This window comes from Xiphophorus hellerii, chromosome 12, assembly GCF_003331165.1.
Source record: "Xiphophorus hellerii strain 12219 chromosome 12, Xiphophorus_hellerii-4.1, whole genome shotgun sequence".
Classification (NCBI taxonomy): Eukaryota; Metazoa; Chordata; class Actinopteri; order Cyprinodontiformes; family Poeciliidae; genus Xiphophorus; species Xiphophorus hellerii.
In genome coordinates, this window is record NC_045683.1 from 30,757,031 (window position 1) to 30,780,140 (window position 23,110).

General features: G+C 39.2%; 1 protein-coding gene across 1 annotated transcript in view; it reads right to left on the minus strand.

Annotated features, from left to right (window-relative positions):
- Positions 1-139: 139 nt before the first annotated feature.
- Positions 140-23,110, minus strand: part of erlin2 (ER lipid raft associated 2) — a 29,692-nt gene continuing 6,721 nt past the window's right edge. Inside the window, exons 4-12 of the mRNA XM_032578739.1 lie at positions 22,391-22,437; positions 22,136-22,197; positions 21,926-22,051; positions 20,858-20,931; positions 18,765-18,823; positions 14,142-14,233; positions 13,963-14,052; positions 13,693-13,772; positions 140-4,101 (exon numbers count right to left, since the gene is read on the minus strand). Of these exons, the coding sequence (XP_032434630.1) occupies positions 3,922-4,101; positions 13,693-13,772; positions 13,963-14,052; positions 14,142-14,233; positions 18,765-18,823; positions 20,858-20,931; positions 21,926-22,051; positions 22,136-22,197; positions 22,391-22,437 (810 nt within the window). The 3' untranslated portion in view covers positions 140-3,921. The remainder of the gene's footprint in view (positions 4,102-13,692; positions 13,773-13,962; positions 14,053-14,141; positions 14,234-18,764; positions 18,824-20,857; positions 20,932-21,925; positions 22,052-22,135; positions 22,198-22,390; positions 22,438-23,110) is intronic.

Below are 23,110 nucleotides of genomic sequence, written 5' to 3' on the forward strand. Positions count from 1 at the left end.
GCCACAGCGGCAAAACTTTAGAAAACCGCTTTTACTTTTTTAATAAGCTTTTCAAGACTGACGAACGTCCGTCACTTTGTTTCTGCGACGCTTCGACATTTCATAACAATCCAAATTTCAAACAAAAGATAGACAGTTGTTAGCTTCTGTGGATTTTATTGTGTTTCAAACACATGCTTACACTCTTACTATATAAGTAAAAAAAAAAAAAAAAAGAAATATTCTAGATATATTACTGCCCCTTGTCGAGAAGCTTCTTGATGTTATTTCTCGATTAAAACAGCAGATTATTTTCAGAAGACAATATGTTGATTGTACATTCATCACTGAACCCAGTGCAATAACGATGTTCTGTTGACTCAGTGCTCGTCTCAGTCCGTCTGAGACACTGGAATGAATATCAGGGCATAATCCTGTAGCTTTACAGGGCGCCGCCCGCTAAGAAACACGCACAAATCTATTGTGTGATGGACACACAATAGTTCTTTGGGGAAAAAACCCCCCAAAACCCTGAATTTCATCAATAACTTAATGCACCATGGAGCTAAAACCAATCAAAAAGCGAAAACAAAAAGAAAACAGAACAGAAGACATCACGGCAAATGGACTTTGTTTTCTGTTTGCACTGTAACGCAGCATTATGTAAAATATCTAAAAATGTAATATCTAAATCAATATCAATATCTAAAATTTTGGCTTCAGAATGTAACAATTTAAACCACATTGTGTAATAATCAACGCAACATGTAATGTTTTACATATGCAGCAGAACGTAGAAGGATTTTATTACATTTTGTGCCGATTATTACAAAATGCAGAGGTAGCTCTTTTTTTTTTTTTAAAAGAAACTATGTAATACACAATCACAAACTGAATCATCATACTTGTAATGCTAATCACGTTGCATTCAAATTGAGTCAATAAAAGGCAAACGTTTGGTCATTTAGTTGCCTTTTCAGACTCAGAGCCAGAACACTCTGTATTAAGTGTTCAAGGCAAAACGATTCAAAATGCAATCAAAGCTTTCATTACATTTTGTGTCATTATTAATGACACAAAATGTCATTATTAATGACACAAAAAATTACGCAAAGGCTGATTTTATTACATTGTATCATATCGTGGAGTTTTTACACAATGCGGCGTACAATGCTCCTTGTAAAGCTTTAAAAAAAATGCCTGTAATTTTGCCCACAGTGAAATGCTTCTATAGTGTAGTCTCTGTCCACATTTATATTAATGTTCCCTCCTTCATCTTCAGGCCGATAATGCGGCCAATGATTTCTGTTGAACAATTTCCAACACAACCAGTAAAACATTCATCAAATGATTGCAGAAAAAAGCCCAGACTCAAGCAGATGTCACCGGTCTAAGTTTGGACGTCCAAACTAAAGTAAAAAGTTTCTTTTCTGCTTCATAATCTAAGATGCTCTTGGCACAGTCTCCTACGAAAAACGCCATCAACACGTCATCTTCAACAGGAAAAACAAAGAAGCAAAGTTTCAGCTTCACAAATCAAAGGAATTATTGATTCACTGTATACACACACACACGCCCACCCACACACACACACACACACAAAAGAAACAATCAAAAAAAGCAGTGATTTAAATGAGACAGTGAGCAGCTACCACAGTACATTCATCAAGCTTGTGCTGTCCGTTGCTGCGCTCAGGGCCCGTATTCGTCAAGCAGGTCAGAAGGAAATCGAGTCCGACTCACTACCGGATGGTTCCTCTTTGAGGCACACACACACACACACAAATAAAAACACATTTTTCTAATTATGATACAGTTACCAGCAGATCTCACTGAGAGGAACACGAAGCCTTAGAGCTGTTTTGAATTTTATAAGGGAGAATTTTCTGTTTCCTTGCTTCTAAACAGGCTGAAATGTCACTATGTTGCTGGTAATTTCACCAATTCATTTAATATTCTTCCATTTATGGTTGTTGTGAAGGAGGGGGCGAAGGGTCTGTCATACCATGAGTCAATCTGTAACCAGTGTGGGCTGTTTTCTTCCTGTTATTTTTAGCTGATGATTCGAAATAATTTATATGAGCTATTCATAGTCTGCTGCTGGGTAGTTAAGTCAGTAAATGCAGATAAATACCCACATACAAGATGTGGTTCTGGTTAATTTTGGTTTAGTCGGTTATCTCAGTCTCTTCCCATGAATCATCTGGCTCCAAAAACAGAGATCAGTATCCAAAAATAGGGCATCAAAGGCTGGGTCAGTCTTTAGAAAGGGCTTACAAAAGGCAGTAGCTCAGGGCCACAAGTTCTTTGGAAGGTGAGGGAGGCAAAAAAAATGTTTTTTTTACGGGTACTGTGCATGTTCATATTAAAGTCATTTCACATGTGGTGTTTTATTAAAAGTATTGTCATATTTTAGTAAATTGAAACTACACTCCAATATTTAAAAATTATATTTTTGGGTCTAACATGAAGCCATCTGCCAGATGTTTTAAACAAACTAATTTGCACTTGCAAATGTGTAGATCTACTTCTGTAATTTGCATTAGTAAAATATTTATTTTATTTTTTAAAATTGTTTGGTATAGGGCACCAAAACTGGCTCCCCAGGGGTCCATATTCTTCTAAATCCGGCCCTGGTTGTAGGCTATAAAATTTTTAGAATATAAAAAAAAATACACCCGACTACTTTTCTTACGTTTTATCTTTATAAATCATGAAAAAGTATGTAAAGTAGTTCCAGTATGTGGCTATGAAATAATTAATTTACAGGAACAAATTGGAAGTGGGAATGACTTGTTGTAAAATGTGGGTGCAAAATGCAGCTTGAACTGATGATGGACGACTCAGATACGTCAGAGCAAGAAAGACCCAAAATGAGATCGTTGAGGTTCACCGAAAGAAAGAAGGCTGATGCGGCCAAACGTTTCCTCATGGCTACAATAAGTGGGACCTTCGAACATATTGAAACGGCCTCAGAGACAGGTCTTAATGAAGGATCACAGTAATTAAGTCTCAACTCAGAGTTACACACACACATTTAAAGAGCTGCTGAGTCACAGCGGAGCTTTGACCTGGCCCAGCAGGTGTTTTCCTATTGTTAAAGAAACATACCCTGATCTCCGCCACAGCTGTAGGCATTTTCTTTTTTTAGTCCTCTCCCCTTCAAGGTCACAACGTATTTCAAGTGTGGAGTTTTTCTGGTAAACTTCAAACTTCATATTGTACTTCTTTATTTTTCTGGCATATTATAAAGTTATGGGACGTTTAGACTTTAGGAGGCATTTTACAAAACTGGGGACAAGTTCTAGAAAATTCCTATATTGAAATGAGTTAAGCATCTGCCTTAAAAAGTAAATTGTGGGATAATGTTCAGCATCTAAATCGTGATCTGATGAGTACCTAAAGAAATGTCCCACAGAAACATGTTCTTTAATCCTGTTTTAATTGAGGAGCATGAACTGAAAACACACTTTGTCCGGCTCAGATCAACCATAATACTCACTGACAGCTTGGCAGGCTCACAAAGTGGGACCCAGAAAAAAAAGAAAAAGCTATTGACTTTGTTAACAGGAAACGACTAGAGCAGAAAGCAGTGATTATGTAACTGGAATGACTGTCGGTTCAACCCCAAGAAGTGAGGCAACAAAAATAAATCTTCAAAGCCATTTCTTTTGGCTGAAGGTCAGTCAGAATTACATGGGAGTGCTGAACATATCTAACCTACAGCTAAGTTTAAATGTTACCTTTTATCCAGGACAGAGTGGAAGAAACCTTGCCTGAACTTTTGTTTTACCCTCCAGTAGGATTCCCGGCAGTGATTCTGAATTGTCTGAGAAATACTGGCCCCGGACAGCAGATTCTGTTGGTAACGGAGAGTGAATCCGCCACCCGCAAAGAGTCCGCCACTCCTGGGTGGTCCTAAGAGTCCAAGTACCTGCTTCATTAATCCAGGTCTATAACCTGATCACCAATAACATCCAGGGCTGCGGAGGCCTTGATGGAGCTCCCCGCGGAGCCGGAGTCCACAAACATCTGAGGTATGTCGTTGCCAAAGTAGATCTTGCTGTTGGCTGCGATGGCCTTGTACTTCATCAGCTGGAGGTACTCCGGAGTTAACTTCAACTGCAAGAGAAACAGCAGAGTTTAGAAAAAAAAGGAAGGCCAGTCTGGACCCTGCAGTGCTGGCCTTGGTCACATCCAGATGAAAGAAACCGTTTGAACTGTTGCTCAATAACAACAAAGCATTCACTGAACAGGAGGATTAGAGGGAGATATCATGCAGTTTGTACTTCCAGTGTTGCACTCTTTTTAGGGGAAATGGGGAGCATTATTTTCTGTTGTAGGCTGAGAACAGATAGTCATCATCTGTCTCTATTGACCCTTTGCACGTGACGTCACCCTCCTCAGAAAGCGGCCCACTCCCCCACGATGGACGTCAAAACAACATATGAACGCCTCAACTCCCGTCAAGCTTATCAGTTGGGAACAGTTAGTAGCCTAATGTTGCTTTTACTTAAAAATGGCTACAGGTCGGCTACACAAACAGACCAAACCAAAATTGCCATTTAATCGTAAATCTTTTGATGAGGACAGAAGACAGCTATGGATAGTAGCCAATCGTAAGGACTGCGAGTCCTTGGTGTGTTATATGCAGCAAACACTTTCTGCAAGCAACTCAGATTAGTAAGATGCAGTCAAATACTGTACTGTGGAGAAGACATGCATATAATCAGTAACCATGGAGAGAATGCTACATCATATAGCTTCCCATATGTTAAAAACAAACAAACATGAGCATATGAACGTTTATACGTTTTTAAGGATCCATTCACACCCGCCTCGTTTAGTACGCTTTAATCCAACTCTAGTTTATTTGCCTTGAAAGGCCAGTTTGCTTGGGTAGGTGTGTAAATGAACTCTGGTCCACCTAAAAACCTCGGTCTCCATTCTATTAAAGTGAACTCTGGCACAGTTTGTATACTGAGTGGACTGACGACGGCTCCAAAAGCAGGAAGTGGACGATAGGGCAGGGCATTCTGGGTGAATACAACCAAAACAAACCTGCTAGCGCTGTTGGGAGGATTGAGCTCTAGTCTTTTACCAAAGACAAAGGAGAAGTCCTACACTCACTAAAATTTGACGCCACTCCATTTGTCTCTTCAGAGGTTCTTGGTGTAGGGCCACCACAGGTGAGAGGGCTGAACAGGTTTTTCAAAAGGTTTGGTTCATTTGACAGTGCAGCGTGAAAGTAAAGTGCACCGACTGAAAATGTAGCAAATGTTCCAATTTTGGTCATCAATAAACCCAAGTCTACTGAACTATAAGGTGTGTAAACACAACTAGAAAATTTCTGAAGAAATTTAACCGGGGCCTGCCAAACCGTGCCCGTCGGTTTGGGCCCGGCGTTGTCATGCTAGAAATTAGCATCAATGCTAAAGAACACTGCAATGTAATCAATAGCATGTGGAGAATCACAAGAACTTTAAGTAAGGTGGACGTGCACCATTCAGTATGATTTAAAATTTTTGGCAAGGCTTTTATTTTGAAATTTTTGTAAAACTTCATTTCAAAGTGCCAAACTAAATCCATGTGTAACAGTGCTTTGGCTGAAAAAGTCAAATAAAGCCAAAAAGAGCAATTACATGATGTAAAAATATTCAAGGCTTTTATTTTGAAATTTTTAGTTACGCTTCATTTCAAAGGTCCAAACTAATCCCATGTATAACAGTCATTGGGTTAAATCAGTTATATAATGCTCAACAGAGCAATTACCTGATGTAAAAATTCTCAAGGCTTTTATTTTGAAATTTTCAGTATGCTTCATTTCAAAGGGCCAAACTAATACCATGTGTAACAGTGCTTTGGATGAAAAAGTCATATAAAGCCAAAAAGAGCAATTACATCATGTAAAAATATTCAAGGCTTTTATTTTGAAATTTTCAGTATGCTTAATTTTAAAGTTCCAAACTAATCCCATGTGTAACAGTTACTGAGTTAAATCAGTTATATACAGCCCATAGCAGCAAGTAGTTCTAAAGGCCAGTTCAGTCCTGCTCTGTTTCAACTGAGTGTTCCACTATAGATAGAACTACAGTGATGCGTATTTGTAGTCCTAACCACCAGCCAATAGCCTCTTGAGTTCCGTTGCTATGTTAAATAAGTTTCTCACCAAGGTGTGAACTGTTAGTCATACAGGCTGGGGCAGAGAATACTCTGTTTCAGCCAGCCAGTTTAACTGAAAAAAAGCATTGGGAACAAATCCTTTCCGTTCGGGAACCGTAATACATATTCGAAAACCGTTTGAAGCGTATGAGAGGGCTATGTGTCTTCTGCAATAGTCCCGAGATTCATATCTCTACGTCACTCACAGCAATAACAGCGATGAGAGAAAGAAATGGTTTGCCCAGATCTGAAATTCTAGTCAAATACATGGGAGAGAGCCTGAGACAGCCTCAGAAAATCCTGTCGCATGACTTTGCTCTGAAGCACCGTGACAGAAAACCGTACGGTCTAGATAAATTTCGAAAACATTTTACCGGAGCAGACATGCGTATCAATGTCAGGACCGATTTTGATACCAATCGTGCGATATTTGTAGGCGTGATGGCGATTTCAAAATTATTTTGGGGTGAAAAATTGTCTTAATTTCTCACTCTAGCAGAGGGGCACTCAGGAAGAGACGCACTCTAATTTTAGGAAAAATGAGAAACTTTGGGTCGCTTAGAGACAAACTGTGGACAAACCGTAATTGGTATCGACGAGCCGTCTTCACTTTCGAAGAGATCACAGACGTATCTACAAAATGAAATTTGAATGGCATTTCTACGTGAATTCGTGACGACACAGAAAATCCTCAAAAATAGGGTATTTGTAGGATTTTTCCCATTGACTTATAATGGGGTTTTTTTCGTAGTTTTTTGCGAATTATGTCGCCATGTTAACCTCGAATCCCACCAAAAGTAATAGCTCCAATGGCGTGAATTTTCTGCACGTTTTGATACCTCATTTGTAGGTGTGCACGCAGCGGTATGAGCCGCATTAACGGTTACGGAAGAAAAATAAAGAATTGGGAGAATAGTAATAGGTTCCTGCCATTGCTTTGCATGGCAGGCCCCAATAAGGGGTTTCCCCGGTTTAAGGGGAAACAGCGTTTATGACATAGTACTATAAATCATGTGGCATGAATTCAGGCAAAGTCGACAATTTGATCAGATCAACAAACACGTCAGTAGGGAGGAGGTATGGGTTGGTTTCTAAGCCAGCTTTTTCCAACTTTTGTAAATACCACAATCTGTAAGCCCCAACTAGGTGTGCTACTTCTACAGACAAATTCATTTGACTTGAATTATCAAGCACCCTGGCTTTGTTAGTAAAAACAACTTGGGAAAACAATTGCAGTCCCTCACTTCCGACATCCGCCATGACGCCTCAACAAGAGTAAGTGACATAGTTGCAAAGGGTCAATAAAACTGTCAATAAAACTGAGATACACCCAAAAGAAACCTTGCTAGTATTGGTTTGAAGCCACTTCGCCATCACTACTCACTATATTCCTCATGGCATTAATTGAACAAGGTGTCAGAAACTTTCCTCAGATTCTGGCTAACACGATCATTGGACTGTAATGAACTTATGGTCAAGAACCTAGTTCCAGAGGAATTGAGTTTAATGATATGGTGAATTACCCTGCTGGAGGAAACCATGAGAATATGAGTAGACTAGTCATATAGGAACAGACATGTTGAGCAACAGTAGTCAGGTAGGCTGTGGGGCTAAAATTAAACTACTGCTTTCATGTTGTACGTACATCACATTCTGGCTCTACCATATGAATGCCATTGCTAAAATCCAGACTTGTCGGATTATGCAATGTTTTTCAAATTGTCTAATTCTGACAAGGCTGTATTGTTCTTAGCTGGCAGTAGAAGCTCTACTGCTGCTGAAGGCTATCTGCTTCAAGTTTCAACCTGTGTGTGTAGAGATGGTATTCTGGATACTTGGCTGTAACAAGTGGTTATTTGAGCCTCGCTTGCCTTTCTTTCATCTCAAGCCAACATCCCTATGCAGCTCTGACCCCTACCATGGAAGAGGCAACATCAACACAGCTGCTTCTTACTTTTTTAAGAACATTAAATGAATCTAACATATATTTGTAAGTAAAAACTCCAGTAAATCCGCATTTTCTGTAAAACTCAGAGCAGCCAGTCTGGCACCAACCACCATGCCCCATTAAAAGTTACTCAATTCCCCTGTCTTCTTGATTTTAATGCTTGGTTTGTCTCCAGTACATCTAGATGCCTAAGGGCAATTGGTAGCTATCCTGTGATTGGCTGGTTGGGTTAAGTCAAGGGTTCCCAAACTTTTTTATGGCACAGGCCCGCAAACAGCATTAGCTTCTGGCTGGGGTTCCACATTGCAAACTCACAGACAATGCTTCAAAATACTGTATGTAAACATCAACTTTTACAATGTTTTTCCCCCCACTTTTGTTGGTTTAGCATAATTGCTACCTTCTGATTTCAGGTGACTTTGATATCTGGGCTGGAAAATTTTATTATTAACAGTGAGACACCTATCCTGATTGAGTCAGTCGCTGCGATTCTGTTACAAATGTGTGCAAAACTTTGTTGATATTCCACTTATGTCAAAAAAACAATTGGTGACCAATTGCATTTGCGGTGTTTCCATTAAATAAGAAACGCAATTAAAATTACATGTGGATACGCTTGTTCACAATAAGTCATTAAAAAACATGACGACTCTGTTATCCTGCAGCTACTTCCTATCGCCTTCTTCTTCGTGGTTTCTGCCAGTGGCAACATCCAGTTGTAGAACATGTGACTTACGTGATGTGATTTTGCAAAAGTATTTTTAGAGGCGTAGAGGCTGTTATCTGGTAGGGCTGCATAATGATTTATCGAATGAGTTCATGACTTTGATTTTTAAAATTTCTCGAGTCTGTGTTCCAGGTGAACAATTATTTGTGTTGTGCAATGCTTTCACTTTCTTCTGCCAATGAGCTGTGGACGAATGCTAATCGCTATTAGTACCTATGGCGTGAGACCCCGAGGGAGAGAAAGACGCTCCATCAAGAAAGAGACAAAAAGTGTGAGATTACTTTAAACTAGCGGTGCACCGATTGCAGCCGATACCAATTTTTTGGTCTGAAATGTTGATCAATATACAGTACAGACCAAAAGTTTGGACACACCTTTCTAATTCAATGGGTTTTCTTTATTTTCATGACTATTTATAAGGCAAGAAATCCCACTTATTAACCTGACAGGACACACCTATGAAGTGAAAACCATTTCAGGTGACTACCTCTTGAAGCTCATCAAGAAAATGCAGAGTGTGTGCAAAGCAGTAATCACAGCAAAAGGTTGGTTCTTTGAAGAAACTAGAATATAAGGGGTATTTTCAGTTGTTTTACACTTTTTTGTTTAGTGCATATTTCCACATGTGTTATTCATAGTTTTGATGCCTTCAGTGTGAATCTACAATGTCAATAGTCATGAAAATAAAGGAAACTCATTGAATTAAAAGGTGTGTCCAAACTTTTGGTCTGTACTGTATATATAAAGAAAGTTGTTGAGTTGGCAACAGTGAGTCACTATTGTTAACTGTAAATGTGCAGACATAACTTCAGTCGAACGTTTCTCACCGGAGAGCAAAAGAGGGCAGTGGTTGATTATTACACATTTCCCAAGGTAGATGAGATCGGTGGATAAAGTCGACTTCATGTGTAAAAATCGGCCAGTCACCGATCTCCCAAAATTAAGGACATCGGCACAGATAAATCGGTGCACCCCTACTTTAAACCAAATAAAAACAGGACTGGAGTTTCACAATAGAACGCCCTCAAACTCCTCAGCAGGAAACATCCATTACATCGAAATCACACACAGCTGCTAACAGGTGATGTTTTTGTTCCCTTTGCAAAAGACTCAACTTTTATCTGTGATCGTTAGTGTAGAATCTGGCACATAATACACATACATGTATACAAGGAAATACATTTTGACTAGCATTACATGTACTTGCTCATCAGAAAACGTAATCGTGAAAGAAAAAAGCAATCAAGTAATGGATGGATTAAGCGCTGTGAATATATTCTGGTTCACCGTGTGTCCAATCAAAACAAATGTAGAGAAAATTACAATTTTACCAACTCAACCATAAATCTTTGAAGAAAAGCTTCTCCCCCTCCTCCTGCTGTCTTGATATCTTACGACTTTTAAGAAAATTTAGTCTGTGTCTGCATCTGATCTGATTCAAAACTCGTTCTGATTATCAGGGGTTTTCTCACAGGCTTTAAAAACAGCAGTTATCAAACCACTGCTGAGCAAAAACAAAAAACAAAAAACCAATCTGGACAAGTCTCTGTAGCAGAATTACAGATCAATCTATCATGCACAGCATGTTGCTGCAATAAGCTACACAAATAAACTTGACTTGACACGAATGTTCAGTGTGAGGGATAGCTGCAAAGCTAACAACGATTTAGTTTATATAACTACAACCGACCTACAGTCGATGTTGCCTCAACACACTTTGCCAAAAAACTCTCCAAAAATTCCCATTTAATCTACATAAGTACATATAAAGTCAATCAACTCCAGTCATGCAGAATGATTCAAAGTCATCCTAGAAATAAGACAACACAAGTTCAGTTTCTAAAGCCACTTGGTGTAAAGGCTTTGTCTACAGCAGGAGTCGGCAACCCAACATGTTGAAAGAGCCATTTTGGATCAAACAAACAAAAAACAAATCTGTCTGGAGCCGCAAAAAATTAAGAGTCTTGTATAAGGTTTATAATGAAGGCAAAACAAGCTTTTAGTGTTTATATTAGCTATATTAGCCTATTATCAAAATGACTAAGTGTATACATAATTAGCATTCATGATTAAATGTTTATTTTCCCTGCTGTGTATCCTGGACGGAATGACGCACCACGTGACTCTGTTGTACGATGGTGCTTTAAGTTTACCTTCCGTTACAATATTAATGTATTAATATTACAATATTAATCTATTGTGTTTCGTCGCATTGATAAAATTAAAGAAATGCAATAAAGAAATCTGACTTTTGATGTCATTTTTATTATGAGGATCGACAGGGAAAGGGTCATTTTTTTCCTTTTGGAACTCGGAAAATCTGCTCCAAAATGCAGTTTTCATAACGACGATCGCTCTTTGTAAATAATCACCGCAAAGTGTGTGATTGAAAAAACAACTAAACGGAACGTGCACAACTTGCCCCTTATCTGGGCAACAAACGCAATAAAACACAACCTGCAGTTCTAAAATAAAGCAGCAGCCTTTTGAAAAGGTAAAGTATATAAAATTCAATTAATAAAGTTTAAGTTTGATTTCTGTGCAAATGCCAAGCAAGTCAGCGCAATGGTAAGACATAGCAGCTTCCTCTTCTCTTTTGACACGCAGCCATCCTCCGAATTGAGCAACAAAACACAATAATATTGCTAAGTGTCATTCTAAATATATACTGACAAAAATCATTAATCAATTTATAAAAACAACAACTTTGTTACTAAATATATTTGCCCATGGCAGGATTGTGTTCTTACGTGTTTAATGTGACTTCTGTTCACGGACGTCACTGGACAGTTTCTCAACATCGGGTTTGTAAGATGCAACTTTAATCTTGACGCGGCAGCTAATGTAGCGCCTTCCCTGGAAATGTCTTTCCACATTACCGTATTTTTCAGACTACAAGCCGCTACTTTGTCCCCACGCTTTGAACCATGCGGCTTATAGCCCGGTGCGACTTATGAGTTATTTTCAAAAAAATGTTGTAGGTGAGGCTTATAGTAAGGTGCGCTGCATAGTCCGGAAAGTACGGTCTTTTTGTTATTTGACAACTTCTCGCTACAGAGCAAACATTCAGGTAATCCTTCTGCATTGGCAATGAATGCAAATGATTCGGTCCAAGAATTGTAGAATCTCTCCTCGGCTATTTTTCCCCTTTGCTCTCCATGGCCCACCTCACACCCGTCTGTTTGTTTACAGCAGCCACCTGCCTCACACCCCACCCAGCTGAAAGAAACTTGTGTCACAGGCTATGACGCAAATATTCGTTGACAGAAATGTTGAAATTTAATATTTATTCTACACATTTTTATAGCATTGGAAAACGTTAAGAATGATTGTGTCATGTTTGTCCTCCTACAGAAACCATATTAAAACAAAAATATATATTTCCCACCCCCATCTTTTTCCATTTTCAAACATTTTTGAGAAAGCTCCAGAGAGCCACTAGGGCAGCGCTAAAGAGCCGCGGGTTGCCGACCCCTGGTCTACAGAATCTCAGCTGATTGCATCAAATCACCGAACAGGCATGAAGTGACAGCGCACTGTCAATTCCCGCTAACTGAGTCACTGACTGCAGCGATCCCTCATGCTGAGAGCATGGATGTAGAGACGGTGAAAAGAAAAACTCCCACCAGAACCAGGTTCAGTGTGAGCGGCCGTCTGGCCCGACCCACAGGGTGCTTAAGAAGCAGAGATGGGACCAAGTCACTGATCTGCGACACGACCTTCCACCTGGGTCAAGTCTCAAGTAAAAACATGCAAGTCTTCAAGTTTTCATTTAGTATTGAAAATTGCTTAGCCATATGTGTCTTTTAATCACTGGAACAAAAATGATTATTGAATTATAAGTAAGTAACTATTTTTAAAAGGTGTTTATTAGGAGTGGGAGTCAATAAGTTCATCTTCTTCCCACTCCTTTTTGGGCTAAATGGGTTCTTGTTTATGTCCAAATATAGTATTATTATACATAACATGAACTGGATGACTCAGAAAGTGTCCTGCACTTACTGTATTTATATTTATTGTAAATGATTGTGTATACGTGAATGTATGTATATTTATTTTGTTCCATTTTGGCCTCTTGAGGGATATAATATGCATTTTATATGGCTCAAAATAAAGCACTAATAATAATCTGTATACTAGTCAAAAGGAGGAAATTCAGACATCAGAAAATGAATCATGTTGTGTTTTACAGTAAATTTTAACCTAACAGCTGAGAAGAACGAGCTGAACTCATCTAAACTGAAAACAAAATCTACTTTCTGTTCAAGCTAAAAGTTATCTACATGTTACACAACACAGAACAAAAATATCTATTTAGTCTGCGTTATGCAACATCAACGTGCTAAACTTTTTAGATCAATCATGAGTTAGCATTTAAAAGTTGGCTGGGCTTCATTGCTCCAGTGACTCTAGAAACAATCTGTGGAAGAAAAGTTACAGTAGGAATTTTGCAGAGGAATGCGGGGTTTCCCTCTGAGGACAGGTTAAACCCAGTGGCAGGGATGCCAGGGAAGTCCACCAGCAACCCACTGAGTTTTAATGTTTATAAAATGTTAAGTTACAAAAATTCAGAGGCGCACCAGCAGGCATCATAATTTGGAAATAAATAGCATGTGAGGCCAAAGGTTGGGTGCAGGGACGGCACAATTACTGCGCCGTCCTGCTTCAACTATAAATCTAGCTTACTCCGTCTTTACTGTCACTGCTACTGGCGTATAAAAAAACCCTATTTAATTTAAACCAAACAACGCTTAGCCTGGTAGGAGGGGAAAGGAAAGCCTGTTGGCTCTCCAGGCTTATAACACACTGGGTCAAACCCTGGAGTGTATGTTGGATGAGAGTAAAGTGCAGATGAGAGGTTGTGTCGTCCGGTTACCTTGTTGGCCTCAGCGACTCTCAGTGCTGTGTAGAACTCAGCATCAGCCTTGGCTTTCTGCCTGGCCAGGAACGCGCCATCTGTCCAGAACAAACACAACAGACCTTTACTGTGCTTTACACATCAAGACAACAGATGTTGGCAGTAGTCCTGTGCAACCTCATCCCACATAAAAGGAGCCCCAATCCACACCTGAACCTGTTCGGGATCTTTTGTCTGTTGAGAAACTAAGATCTGTGAAATCCTATAATCCACTGTTTACGTACAAACCTTCGATTTCAGAGATCTTCTTTTCAGTTTCCTTCTCCATAATTTTCTGCCCAAACTTGATTTCTGCAACTTGAGCCACTTTCTCAGCCTCTACAAAACAAAGCGAGAATTATTCACATCAAACTTGGCAGTGTGGAAAACGCCACAGACGCACCATTATTCTCCAATTTCTCCCTTACCTATGACAGCTTTAATCCTCTCCGTTTCTGCCTCTTTCTCTACAACCTTTTGTGTCTGCTGGGAAATCAGAAGTTTTGTCTTTTCACTCTCCCTTGAAAACAAAAACCACAAGAAACAAAAACACACATTATTGTGTTTCTACCAACAACGGAGGAATGTTATATACAGCTCTGGAAAAAATTAAGAATTAAGAGACTACCGAGGCTTTAACCGGTTGAAATCTTGATGGTTATTCCACCAAATATTGACTTCTGAACTCTTCCTGAGTTAAAACATTAGTATTGTATTTTCTGAATGAATGTAAACTTGGTTTCTTTGAATTATTTGGGGTCTGAAAGCGCTGCATCTTTTTCGTTACTTTGACCATTTCTCGTTTCCTGCAAATAAATACTAAATTTTTGCTTGGAATTTCAGAGACATGTTGTTAGTAGTTCATAGAATAAAAGAACAATGTTCATTTTACTCAAACATATACCTACAAAGAGCAAAATAAGAGAAACTGGTGATAATGTAGTGGCCTTTGAATATTTTCCAGGTATAGTTCCTTATGTTCTGGTGTATCGTCATGGAAAACCAGATCCTCAACTCATTTGGGCTTTTACCTTCAACGGCAGGTTAAGAATTCATGTCATCAAACTAAACATGTACATTTTGCAGTACTGTGAGTAGCTGTGTAATGCAAAAGAGCCATCATTCTAGTCTTATGTAATACAGTTTAAAAGAAGTGCTATGAACTTTCAGAGACGGGAGCAGTAATAAATAACACAGAGGACGTTGACAGGGTCTAAAAACATGTTATCAGAACTGGATCCACGTTCCAAAACCATTTCCCCCTCTGGATAAAAACTAAAGATGGCCCTCATCTTCACAGTAACTCCTTCATGCAGGGAATTAAGATCCCAAAACAAACTAACAGGCTTATATTGTTGTGAATTGAAGAGAGTGCTTGTTGTTTTGAGTTGTGGGTGAGATGTATTATGGAGTTTTGCATTTCCTGTGTTCATCTTGTTTGGCTACATTTTCCTTGGCCTTAACTTAATCTCACAGCTGTATTCCCTTGGGCTCATCAACCACAGGTCTTCACTTCTGGAATCGCCAGCCTCGGTTTTTATACTCCTCAGTTCAGTCAGTCAAAGCCAGAAACAACAGTCATCTTTCCATTCTTACGAGTTATTTTACAACAAAAAGTCTTTCTAAAACAAAAAGGCTTTTCAGTGCACCATCATTCTTCCTGCGTTGTAGTTCTTCACCACTTGCACAATGGACATATGGTGAAGGGTTTTCATTTTGTTGTGGTTTTGTGTAGACAACGAATGCGCAATTGTTGCAAAACATACCTCTAACCTAACCTTCGACCCCAAGCGAATCACATGTAAACATAAAAAGTCTTAAGCATGAGCTCCATTCCTCAGTTTATTGTAATTTTCAGGCATAAAACAAACTTGTGTGGATAGGGCACCAAAACTGGGTCTAGTCCAAGGGTTTCCCCTGAATCCAGATCTGTATCTTGTTGTCTAGAATTAGTAAAAATGCTAGACAACATTTAATATAAATAAATATATTAAAATTAACCCTGGATAAATCCAATAAAATTATAAAAATGGAAGGAGGTGAATTTTTTTTTTTTTTGAAAAAGTCTCCCAGTAAAAAGTTCAGACTGTTAAATTTAAAGTTATTTTGTGATTAGAGGAAAGGTAAACTCTTCTGTTATTTCTAATACTTCAAACTAGAGATGGATATTTCTCTCATTGTATATCGTTAACGTGAAAAAGTTCTGATCATAATCATTTTGATCATTATGACAACAATAATGTCAAAGTGGTGTTTGGAAACTTCAAAAACCGACGGCATTATTTTTACTACTTTTCCCGCAGATTGTTCCATGAGAGCATCAAGAAACATTCATACATTTTTCTAGACTTTTGGAAATGAAAGGCAAGTTAGAAATTGGTCAAATCTCTGATGAATCATCTGGACGTTGAAAAGAAAAGAACCAAAATTAATTACAAACCTCCGAGGAGGAGACAACTGAAGAGTCGATGAAGCCTGCGCACTTCCTCATTAAAAAACAACATTAGGGAGTCTCTGGTTCTGAGACGACTTTTGTTGACAAGTGACTTAATGTTAGGATGTTTTAGTTATTATTATTATTTCAGCAAACATGCTGCCATATTCGTCTTGAAAATTATTAACTTTTTCCTGAGCTGCCTTGGTGAAAACCTTCTTATTTGTTCCAATCCTATGGCGTGAACAGCAATCTGTTCATATCATAATTTGTTCATATCCAATGGTTTAAAATAAAAATAAAAATCAGGAACCGGACCAGAAAAAAAAAAAAAAACAGTATTGAAAATGGTCACAAAGTGGGCTGAGAATGGAAGAACTGGGCTAACAACAACCACTTGAAAAGAGACTGGAGATCCCTGGTCCGTGATGTTCTGGAAGACGTGGGGTCTTGAATGGGGAAACCAAGGAATTGATGGAATTAAAAAACTCACCGGGTGGTGGAGTTCTCCGATCCCTTGTGATTTTGTTGAAATCCCTCAACAAAATCACATTTAGTAAGAGAAAGGATGAGTGAGTGAGTAAAGCAGAAAAGTTATCTAACAAGTCTTTGTGTGGCTTAGGTGGGCGGTAAGCTGCAGTGCTGAAGGTTGGAGTGGCTCCAAGCAAGGCATTCAATGGAACCGAAGACGTAAAGAAAGACAGAAAGGACCGCGATTAGAGACCTGGGTGTTGGCAAGTGTAAACAAATCCAGTAGGAGTGGAGTCGTTCAGTTGTGACAAGCCATTGGATTGTTCTAAGCACTCAGAGAACGTCTGCAAGATCATGTGTGAAATTTCCTTTGCTCATCAGTCAGAGGAAGTCAAGCAATTTAGAGTGTTGATGTTCGGACTGATAGAAGTGTTAGCTGACCTCGGTAGGTGAACTAGAGCACTGCGGTCAGCAGCGCTGTCAGTGTTTCACTAAGGGCGATGAGTAATGGACCGGAAAGTTTCAACCGGTGTGGTATTACTGAGATGGAAAATTACATGCCAAGGTGTTGAGGAAGCTGCATTTCAGGGATGCATTCTGCAATGGTGTCCCCCCCTTAAGTGAAAACTATTTCACCTCTCATAATGATGACAAACTGAATGAACTAGACGACTTGATGACAAAGTGAAGGAACTGGATGGTTTCATGACGAGTGAGGGAACTAGACGGTTTCATGACGAGTGAGGGAACTAGACGGTTTCATGACGAGTGAGGGAACTAGACGGTTTCATGACGAGTGAGGGAACTAGACGGTTTTATGACAAAGTGATGGAACTAGACTGTTTTATGACGAGTGAGGGAACTAGATGGTTTTATGACGAGTGAGGGAACTAGACGGTTTTATGATGAAGTGAGGGAACTAGACGGTTTTATGACAAAGTGAAGAAACTGGATGGCTTGATGATGAACTGAAGGAAGAGTCACCTCTTGCCTCCAAACCCAGAATGAAGAAATGGCTTGATTCTGGGAAAGGTGGAAAATCAATAACAGAAAGTTTCTAAAGGGGGCAAGATTGGGAAGACAATAGTTGTGCATACCACGCACATGAACTCATCTGAAGCTGAATTCTCTGCACACATGACTCACACCAGACCAAGTTAACATGCAAACAAATAAAAATACTTGAGTTTAAGTTTATTAACACAAAGAGTCTGTTCAGACACACACAGAGAAATATTTGTTTCCATGTTGGTGTTCTTATGTAAGTTCAGTTGCCAGTAGTCTTGTTGGTATTCTCACCACTCTTGGCAGTATTTTAAGTTTTGTTTATAGATTAAATGGTACATGCCATTAAATTTCAAAACCATGTCTCTGGGATGTAAAACCCACAAACTGCAGGCAATAGATGGATACCTTTGGGATATAGTACTTGTAGTGTCTGGAAAAAAGTCAATTACAAATAAAAGGACGCTGCGGAAACCAGAAAGAACAAGTTCTGACAGTAGCGGATATTTATAAAATGGAAAAAAAAATAGCCTTCAAAGTTAATTTAAAGATAAAGTTATTTTTCAAACATTAGAATGAATGGGGAAATTCTATCAAACACTATATGCCTGGAATTTCTGACCAAATTCTGCATCTGATCTTTTATTAGCCTGACTTTATTCAACTTCCTGTTTTATTTCTGAGCATGCCAAATTTGTTGTCTGTCACAGTGGAGCTGACATCACAGTCTTTATTTATGCCTGACAGACCCTAAAATACTTTGCTTCACTTGAGTTTTGTCGATGCAGGAGATGACGTTTTCCATCTGTGCACGCTTCCTGCATAAAATACCTGTGAATAGTCGAGTCTTTTACGTCACGTCCAAGCTGCATTCACATCCATTATATCTGCGGCTTACTGGAAGAGCTTCATTTTTGGGAAATCGGTGTTTTTCCATGACCAAGCATACGCTGTTAGGTCATTTTGCATGTTTAGGGAAAGACTTGAAAGAGCTTCCTCCCACAACCATGGCACCCGGTTGTGCCATGGCTTATCTAACTCCCGCTCCCGGCAGTGGGAGTTAGATAAGCATAATATCTATTTGTGTAAGAAGAAAAAAAACATTTGACCATTTCCCACTGAGCAAGAAAAAGAAACCTACATGAGTTCGTAGTTCCTGCGAATGCTCTCAGGAATGTTGGGCTTAGTGACTCGCACCGCCTGATGGAGAGAGAGAGACAAAAGTTTCAGTTTTGAGATGAGAAATAAGCATAACATGCCAGAAAGGACCATAAAAAGAGGTTTAACCAACGGACTTGCAAAAAAAAAAGGAGAGAGAAAGACCTTGAACAAACCCAGGCACAATGTTTATTTTGTTTCAATCTCTATAAACTCCCCTGACCATTAACTCCTCTGGAGACTGTAACTATTATTTCAACTGATTTAGGGGGAAAAAGGGGAAAAACACAGGAGTCTTCTTAGTCCCAGTGGAGCATTTCACAATCAATACAATGTGAGCATTTCTGTGCGTGAAAGTTGGTGAATAGAGATTTTGGGAGAGGAGTGGGAGGGACTATAGCTTCAGAAAGTTGTGCAACATTTAGTCTCCCCTGAAGAAACAAAGTCTCGAGTCATTATGATAAGTGATCCAGGAAGGATAGAAACACTGGGAACTCATGTAAGCCATAAAATCTCAGCAGAGAGAAAATATTGGGTTTCTTCCAATAGCAATAACTTGTAACCTTTTCATTTTGTCCCCTGGTTTCTACCAATGCCTGATTTCCCTTAGAAGGAATGAAATACGACTGCAACTACAACTTTAAAAGCAGCATGGAAAGACGTTTTGTCTGGAGTGACTGGAAATTCTTTTCACATTTTTCGGATGTGAAAACGTCCATCAGTTTCCTTCCACTTCACAAATAGATCCTGCCTCGTGTCGGTCTACAACAGGGGTCTCAAACTCCAGTCCTCAAGGGCCGCTGTCCTACAGTTTTTAGATGTGCCACAGGTACAAAACACTGGAATGAAATGGCTTAATTACCTCCTTCTTGTGTAGATCAGTTCTCCCAGCCTTGCTAATGACCTAATTATTCTATTCAGGTGGTGCAGCAGAGGCACATCTAAAAGTTGCAGGACTGCGGCCCTCGAGGACTGGAGTTTGAGACCCCTGGTCTACAAGTTCTTGAGTTATTGGTTATAAAGCTGCCTTTCAAACATTGATCAACAAGAATGTTTTTTTTTCTTTCTGCAACCTCTGTAGAAGGATAAAGAGGAGAAGAAAAAAAATCTACATTTTTGGACACACAGTTATTTAGTTTATTTTTATACTGGAGATATAAAAGTAGTGTGCAAATTTAAACATGAAAGACACAAAGAGTAAAATACTTGATGTTGTTCATCATGGCACAAAAAGAAATAAGCACCAGAACAAGAGTCTGCTGAAATAGCAGAATCAGTATGAGCTATTGCCATGACATTACACAATAGTTTATGTATACGAAGAAGCGTTTAACCTGAAAACATTTGAATTTGAAAACTAAATTTGAAGCTATATCTTGTTTTTGAGGACTGCTGAATGACTGATCATGACTTGTGTTTTGTTAACGATATTTTCTCTCCATCTCACAGTCCAGAAAAAGCCCCTTCCCTGCTGCTGGTAACAAAGATACGTGACACTGTCAGGGTGGAACGACGTCAGCAGTAATCCTAGGTGCCGTCCAAACATGCCCTTGTGAAAAACGGAGAACCTGCTTAATAGTTTGGTCTTTTCTCCAAAAGCATTCAAACATTTTATAATCCCCCAAATTGTATTTTTAAAACAAGTTCAACAGGAAAAAACATTTTCTAGCATAACTCTCAACCTCAAATTCATTAGCTTTGTTTGAATGCCCCGCTCTGCGGCAGTGTTACGGCATCAAACAGAGTTCTGGGTGGTTTTTGATCATTTCATGCTGGTGAAAACATTTCAAGGACCAATACCATGTTTATGAGGAACTCTTTCAGGACAAGCAACCAGAAAGATCATTTTAGCAGAGAAAAAACATTAACATTCATGCAGACACAATCCAAGAGAAACATGTTCGACTTCAGAGAAATTGGATAAATCAGAGCTAATCCCAAGTGTCTTTCAGGTGGTGGTGTACTTTTTTGTTTCAGAGTGTCATATAGCTGCAGGATCTCGTGTCACTCCATTGACCTGAAAGTAAATCTCAAAAACTGAGCATTCATCCAAACTGATGAGTGGTCTTACTGTACCTGGATTATAAGGCCAGGCGCCATAGATGTTAGATCTTCTTGCAGTGTCAACTTCAGATTTTCATCGATTTGGTCTGTTGGAAAAAGCAGTAAAAAGAAAGAGTCAGAGCTCTGTTCAGTTAGGAGAAGTAATATTATATTTTGGCTTCATTTGCACCCAAACAAAACCACTGGTTTCTCACTTACAACAAAACAAAGTACAACTTGAGGAGAGAGATTCTGCTTTTAGAACGGTGCATTAAAAGTTTTTTATGTACAAAATGCCAAATAGTCACATGTTTCTAGTGCGGCTATTGTTTTGTTTACCACTTCAGCGTTTTTCCTAACTTTGAAGGTTTGGCACTGTAAGCTTCCCCTAAATTAAAATTTCGGGATGAATTCTCAGGCGCTAATTTACGTACATGTTTTGTAAACTTTCAGTTGGATAAAGTCCGACGTCTGTGTTGAAGGTTTGGGCCGTTGACTGTTCTTGAAGTACTTAGACATTTATGTTCATGCTCTTATTTTGAAGTGGGTAAAGACTGTTCACGCAACAGTTCTGCTTCCTCTCGTCACATCATCTTTTTTTCCCCAAGAAACTTTCAACGTGGTAGCATGTCCAATTTTAGCATTAGCTTCCGTTAAATACCACGTTTGTTTTTTAGCGTTAGTGGAGCTCATTTTTATCATTAATGCCTTAGGGCAGGGATGTCCAAACTCGGTCCTGGAGGGCCGGCATCCTGCATGTTTTAGTTCTCTCCCTGGTTTAACGCACCTGGATCAAATGATGGCTCATTATAGGCCTAAGAAGAACATTGACTTGCTGAAAAGGTTGTTACTACCACCAGGGAAAGAACTAAAACATGCAGGATGCCGGCCCTCCAAGACCGACTTTGGGTTCCCCTGCCTTAGGGTTAGCGCAACTAACCTTTTAGCTTACAGTGCCTACCGCTGTTTTTCACCTTAGTCAGCCATACACACTGTTAAAAAACACTTTCAAATGTAAAATGCATATGAATAAGAAATGAAGAAACACAAATTACAATATTTGGTTAACATATACTCAATCTGTAGCATAGCTCTACTCACCAAACAAGCCGATGTAGACTTCTTGCAGTGAGTGAACGCTGCAAAACTGGTTGAGCTCGTGATGCACTTTGTTGAAAATCAAAGCTTTGTCATAGTCTGCTGTGAAGTTTCTCACTATGTCGTACACTGAAAAAAGAAAGAAGAGCGGGTTTTCACAAACAGAGGATTCTGGGTGTGCATCAGAACCCAAACAATGGCATCACTAAGTACCTGCTGATGGAATGAGGTAGTTCACCACTTCAATGCGGTCAAAGTAAATCATCACTCCTCCACTGGAAGAAAGCGCACATCAAAGCGGTTTCACCAAACACTCCTTGAAAAAATGAATGACTGTATAGCAAATTGTTGATGTATGAGTTAAAGCTATGCGTGTAGTGTGTGTGTGTGGGGGGTGCAATTACGACACCCCCACAAAACTATTAACACCAGCAAATCTACTGTAGCTTACGGGAACAGAAAACCCACCTCGTCCCACACGGTACGTTCTTCACCTCATCAGTCTGCAGTGTCGTCTGAAGGTGAAAAATTACATGGTTACAAACTCTGTTATATTTCCTCATGTCCTCCATCTGATTTTTCTACTGCTATTGAGGTCAAATGGAAAATGGACCGAACTTATATAGCGCTTTTCCAATCTTTTTGACCACTCAAAGTGCTCTACAGTGGAGTCACATTCACCCATGCGCACTCACATTTAAACACCGATACGCAGATCGGTAGACAGTTTGAGATCAAGTGCCTTGCACATGTGGCAGGAATCGAATCTACAACCTTCCGATCACAAGACAACTACTCTACCCACAGAGCTACAGTCGCAAGAAGCGATAAATTAATCATATGATCAATTAAAATGAGACATAAAATGTCTTCCAGTTCCAGTGTTAAATGTTCATTAAAGTTTGTTGGTCTTTGAAAGATGTTCTTGCGTTCTTATGCCATTCCTGTTATATTACTTGAAAATAATTTCAAAACAACATTATCGTTTATTGCAGTAACTTCTGGGACAATTTATCATCCAGAAAAATGTGTTATTGTGACAGGCCTACTACTGTTTACTAAAAAGAGAACAACTCTGCAACACATTCATAGAAAATAAACTAGTGAGAGCCTGAGTGTCAGCAAACAGAACTAAGAGCAATAGCCTGTTGAATTGGATTCTGAGACTGCTATAAAACTAAGGAGAGC